This window comes from Pongo pygmaeus, chromosome 10, assembly GCF_028885625.2.
Source record: "Pongo pygmaeus isolate AG05252 chromosome 10, NHGRI_mPonPyg2-v2.0_pri, whole genome shotgun sequence".
In the NCBI taxonomy this organism is placed as follows: Eukaryota; Metazoa; Chordata; class Mammalia; order Primates; family Hominidae; genus Pongo; species Pongo pygmaeus.
This window is the reverse complement of record NC_072383.2, coordinates 50,606,711-50,612,157: the sequence shown is the minus strand read 5'-3', so window position 1 is coordinate 50,612,157 and position 5,447 is coordinate 50,606,711. Positions and strand designations below refer to the sequence as shown.

The 5,447-nt window shown below is 55.4% G+C and overlaps 1 protein-coding gene across 1 annotated transcript; it reads right to left on the bottom strand.

Moving 5' to 3' along the window:
• Positions 1 to 790: 790 nt before the first annotated feature.
• On the bottom strand, positions 791 to 4,687 carry KRT18 (keratin 18). The gene is made up of 7 exons (XM_054444302.2): positions 4,105 to 4,687; positions 3,284 to 3,366; positions 2,788 to 2,944; positions 2,049 to 2,213; positions 1,836 to 1,961; positions 1,350 to 1,573; positions 791 to 970 (listed from the first exon to the last, which is right to left on the bottom strand). Exons 1-7 carry the CDS (start codon positions 4,519 to 4,521, stop codon positions 850 to 852), a joined length of 1,293 nt encoding a protein of 430 aa, XP_054300277.1. The 5' UTR covers positions 4,522 to 4,687; the 3' UTR covers positions 791 to 849.
• Between the last annotated feature and the right edge of the window lie 760 nt (positions 4,688 to 5,447).

The following is a 5,447-nucleotide window of genomic DNA, read 5'->3' as shown; positions in this document are numbered from 1 at the left end:
CAAAGTGGCATCCAATCACTCCAAAGGGTACAAGCGGGAGGATCACTTGAGGCCAGGAGTTCCAGACCAGCCTGGGCAACACAGTGAAATCCCAACCCTATGAAAAATTCAAAAATTAGCCGGGTGTGGTGGCACTGCTGGGATTACCGATGTGAGCCACCGTGCCCAGCCTCGGTTAGTTTTAAGATGCCCATCCTTACCTATATGGGTGCTTACTCAGGGGCACCTCTTTCCTAGATGGGAACTTCCATGATCATTTACTCAACTTCTAGCCAGACCTCTACCACCCTAAAAATCTTATCTCTGTTGAGTGAATGAACATAGTTGAGGGCACCATAGGTTTGGAGGATGAGTGTGGCCTGGGGTTGGAGGAAAAAACTGTGGGTGGGAAGCCCTGGCAGTAGGCCAAGGGCGTAAAGCAGCAGGGTAGGGGAGGGCCAGATGTGTCTCCCCGTCTCCTGTCCTCTGTCTTTGGCCTAATTTCCTCCTCTGGTTCAGATTTCTGCTAATGATCAGTCAGGGACCTTTTGAACACCAGATCTCTTCAAGGCAAAGATTCCACAATTCCCTTGTAGGGATCCCCACTGCCTGTGACCCATCACATCTACTGCTCCCTCCTCTGTCTCTGAGAAGTGTTTCCAAGAATACAGATCCCTCTTCGTTCTACACCCCAATCTATATGAAACCCTCAGGGGTCAGAGGTGGTTTCTGCTGGATCAGGGATGGGACTGTTGGGTTAGGGCATTTGTGCACAATGAAAACAGCCAAAAGAAGACAAAGTGACATCCAATGAACTCTGAACTTTTTATTGGCCTCCTGCTCCCCAAAGGGCACCCTGCTTCTGCTGGCTTAATGCCTCAGAACTTTGGTGTCATTGGTCTCAGACACCACTTTGCCATCCACTATCCGGCGGGTGGTGGTCTTTTGGATGGTTTGCATGGAGTTGCTGCTGTCCAAGGCATCACCAAGACTGTAACAGAAGACCAAGCCCAAGTTATAAACAGCCCCGTGGAGTAGAAGGGAGACAAGAAAGGTAGAGGGAAAAAGCCTCCTGACCTCTACCTTTATCTCCAAATCTCCCTCAGCCTCTTCCTCCAGAAAAGGGAAACCCAAGGCCAAACTTCATTTGCATACTAAGTACAGCTAGGGACAATACTTAGTTTGCTTTCTTCAAGGGGGAAACCTCTGTAACTGTTACTCCCTTGAAGACACAGGAGCACCCACGGAGCAATGTCCCAGTGCTCAGTGGATACCAATGAACAGACACATGGGGTGCTTCCAAAAGCTCAGACTTTGGGGAGAAGTGATCTCCTGATCCCAGCACGTGTGGGTAGGAGAGCCCCACTCACTTAAAGTCTTCGCCATCTTCCAGCAGGCGGCGGTAGGTGGCGATCTCAGCCTCCAGCTTGACCTTGATGTTCAGCAGGGCCTCATACTCCTGGGCCTGGCGCTGTCCCTCTGCCCGGGTCTGTGCCAGCTCTGACTCAAGGTGCAGCAGGATCCCGTTGAGCTGCTCCATCTGTAGGGCGTAGCGGGCCTCCACCTCCCTCAGGCTGTTCTCCAAGCTGGCCTTCTGCAGGGGCACAGCGAGGAGGGGCAGGGTGAGCCCAGAGTCCCAGGACTGCTCATCCCTTCACTTTTGGAAACTTTTTTGGGCACCTGCTGTGTGCCAAGTACTGGGGTAAGGGATAGGAGTGGAGGGAAATGCAAAGAGGAAACTGACTTTTTCTGAGCTAAAGGAACTCATGATGCGAGGGATAGGATTTGGGTTGAGACAGGGTTGGGCCTGAGGCCAAGTGAAGGAGGAGCTGGGCAGGTGATGTGAAGGCACTCACCAGATTTCTCATGGAGTCCAGGTCGATCTCCAAGGACTGGACTGTACGTCTCAGCTCTGTGAGCGTCGTCTCAGCAGCTCCAACCTCGGCAGACTGTGTGGTGACCACTGTGGTGCTCTCCTCAATCTGCAGGGTGGGGACAGTCCATCAGGCCCCTCATTCCCTGTCTGCCTCCCTCCCACACCTTGGCAGCCATCCCCTCCCCTCACCCACCTGCTGAGACCAGTACTTGTCTAGCTCCTCTCGGTTCTTCCGAGCCAGCTCGTCATATTGGGCCCGGATGTCTGCCATGATCTTGGCGAGGTCCTGAGATTTGGGGGCATCTACCTCCACGGTCAACCCAGAGCTGGCAATCTGGGCTTGAAGGCCTTTTACTTCCTAAAGGTGACAGGGGCAAAAGTGAGGAGGGTTCAGGGTCAGAGCTCCAACAAGGCCTTTCTTCTGTGATTGCCTCTTCTAGGAGGCCTACAGTTGGAGAAGAGACAGGAGGAACCCCTTGGCTTGCACTCAGGGCAATGCCAGTTCTGGCCTTTCTACTCCAGTGGGTAGAAATGCCACCCACTCACTGATGGTTTCTCTCTAACTTCACCCTGTTCCTTTATCCACCCTCCCCTTCACAAACCTGCTCCTTCTACTATCTTTTAGGAAGTCCTGCCAACTCCATCTGCTGTCATTCCTCTATCACTCTCAGCTCCTAGTGTTATCTGCTTCTACTTCTGTTCTCATCTCATTTTCTAACCCTTATCATTTTGACCTGTAATTCAGGTGAGCCAGGGTGTACCTGACCCCCTGAGAATGCTCTTCATCAGAACGGTCTTATTTAAGAAGAGCCCAGGCTGCTATTTCTAAACTTCTTAGCAAGGCTACTTGCAGGTGGCTTGTCTTGTCTATTCTCCCACCCAGACTTGTCTTGGCCCCTCAATCCCTGGCCTGGCCAGTGGCCCCTGCTTGCCTCTTCGTGGTTCTTCTTCATAAAGAGCAGCTCCTCCTTGAGAGCCTCGATCTCTGTCTCCAGCTGCAGTCGAGTGACATTGGTGTCATCAATGACCTTGCGGAGCCCGTGGATGTCGTTCTCCACAGACTGGCGCATGGCCAGCTCTGTCTCATACCTGTAGGAGTGGAGGTGATCAGAGGGGCCCCTATCTCTGATCCAGAACCTTCTCAACTCATGCCACCTACTAAGAGAAGTTCTGTGCCCATTGCAAACTAGCAACTTGAGTCAGCAATTAGGTGGTAATCCCCTGAGCACCATTCTTGGCACCTGGAGGACAGTATTCTTAAACGGGGTTATACAAATGAACAGTTAAATGAATACACTGATGGACCCTGACTCTCACCCACCCACACCTAACAGGATCCCACTGTGAGCCCCTAACTGACTCTGCCTGGGGAGCAGATCCTTCTTAGCTCCACCCCTGGACCCCCAGCTCTTTAGCCCCCAAACTTACTTGACTCTAAAGTCATCAGCAGCAAGACGGGCATTGTCAATCTGCAGAACGATGCGGGCATTGTCCACAGTATTTGCGAAGATCTGGGGGGATTGTAGAGAAAGGTTGCTCCATGAATAGAAAGTCAGGGATGGGTGGGGTGAGTGTGTAAAAAGTGCTATGTATCCTAGTGAAAACTTCCTGGTCCCAGGAATAGCCAGAGGCTCTCCCTGGACACCTATCCCTTTTCATCTAGCCCCACCCCATTCCCTCCTTTCCTGGATTCCCAGATCCCAGCACTCTGCCCCTCTTGGGAAGCCTCAGTAGGCTGGCTAGCTGGCTGGCCTGCCTGCCCAGAAGTGAGTCGCTACTAACAAGTCCTCTTCCTGGCCCTCTCCTGGCATTTTTTGCCTAGTGCACCTGGTCACTCTGGGCCCCCTACACCCTGGATTGGCTCCTCCCAAAGGAAGGCCTCTTGTTTACTCCTAGATGACTCAGCCTTAGCCACATCCGCTTAACCCTCCAATAGTCCGCACTCCGCCAGAGCCAGTGTCTCCTCCTCTTTACAGGCCTTTCCTCACCTCCCTCCATGCTGTCCACTTCCTCTGTAAAGCTCTCAACCCTGTCCCCTTCCCCCTCTCTCCTGGGAAAGAGCCCTCCCATGCCTAGCTGCTGCTCTTAGGGACCCTGTGGCTAGGTGCGCGGATGGAAATCCAGGTATGCCCAACCCTCTCCCGGTGGAGTAGGGGTTGGGGTGGATATGGAATGAGGGAAAGAGGCAAAGGAGTGTATAATTGGAGGGTCAGACAAGGCTGGGAGTTGAGGTCCCTCCCACCCCTTACCTGAGCCCTCAGGTCCTCGATGATCTTGAAGTAATGGCTCCAGTCTCTGACCTGGGGTCCCTTCTTCTCCAAGTGCTCCCGGATTTTGCTCTCCAGCCTCCGGTTCTCGGTCTCCAGGCTCCTCACTCTGTCCAGATAAGAGGCCAGGCGGTCGTTCAGGCTTTGCATGGTCTCCTTCTCGTTCTGGATGCCTCCCATTCCTGCCAGACCCCCGGCTATCCCCGTGGCCAGGCCCCCGGACCCCATGCCGCCCCTGAAGCTGGTGGAGCGGGACACGGAGATCCGGGAACCAGAGCCCCCAGCGCCTGCATAGACGCTGGCAGCGCTGCTGACCGGCCGGGCGCCGTAGCTGGGCGCCTGGACAGAGCCCAGGGACCGGTAGTTGGTGGAGAAGGTGGAGCGAGTGGTGAAGTTCATGCTGTCCGGGGAGAGAGAAAGCACAGGACTCAGGCTTTGCCGACGACGGTGGCGGCCGGCGCGACCCGCGCGACCCGAGTTATATCGCAGATTGAGGCCCCGCCCCCGCCCCGGAGCCGCTTCGGAAGCCAGAGCCACAGGTGGACTGCTCGGAGCCCGCGCCCTCCGCCCCGGGCCGCCCCGCCCCGCCCCGGGCCCCACCCCCGCGCCCTCCGCGCAGCCCTGCCAAGCCCACTCACCCCCCAGAAACGGGGTGGCCAACCGGGCATGGACACGGGCAGCAGGTGTTGTTGGCCCTCGAGGCTGCTTTCAGGGCAGGAAATGACGTTATTATAACCTTCTCCCCCAGGGGAGGAGGTGCTGGCGAGTTTGAAATTTGGGAGTCTTGGCCGGGCGCAGTGGCTCACGCCTGCAATCCTAGCACTTTGGGAGGCCTAGGCGGGCGGATCACGAGGTCAGGTGATCGAGACCATCCTAGCCAACATGGTGAAACCCCCTCTCTACTAAAATACAAAAAATTAGCCGGACGTGGTGATGCACGCCTGTAGTCTCAGCTACTTGGGAGGCTGAGGAAGGGGAATCGCTTGAACCCAGGAGGCGGAGGTTGCAATGAGCCGAGATCGCGCCACTGCAGCCTGGCGACAGAGTGAGACTCCGTCTCAAAAAAAAAAGAAAAAAGAAATTTGGGGGTCTGGTGGTGTGCGGGTGGAATGGCCTGTGAGTCCCTCTAGCTGTCCTCAACCTGCAGCCCAAATTATCCACTTGCGGAGGGGATCTTGGGGGCATCCTGGAGTCCCAGGAGTCCCGGGGAAGAAAGGCTGGGAGCTGGAGAAGAGGAGGAGAAGCAATGCCGAGCCTCACAGCTGCTTGTTTACACACTCACACCCCAGCTGCACCTGGCTCCCAAACACTCCCCGCCTGCCCGC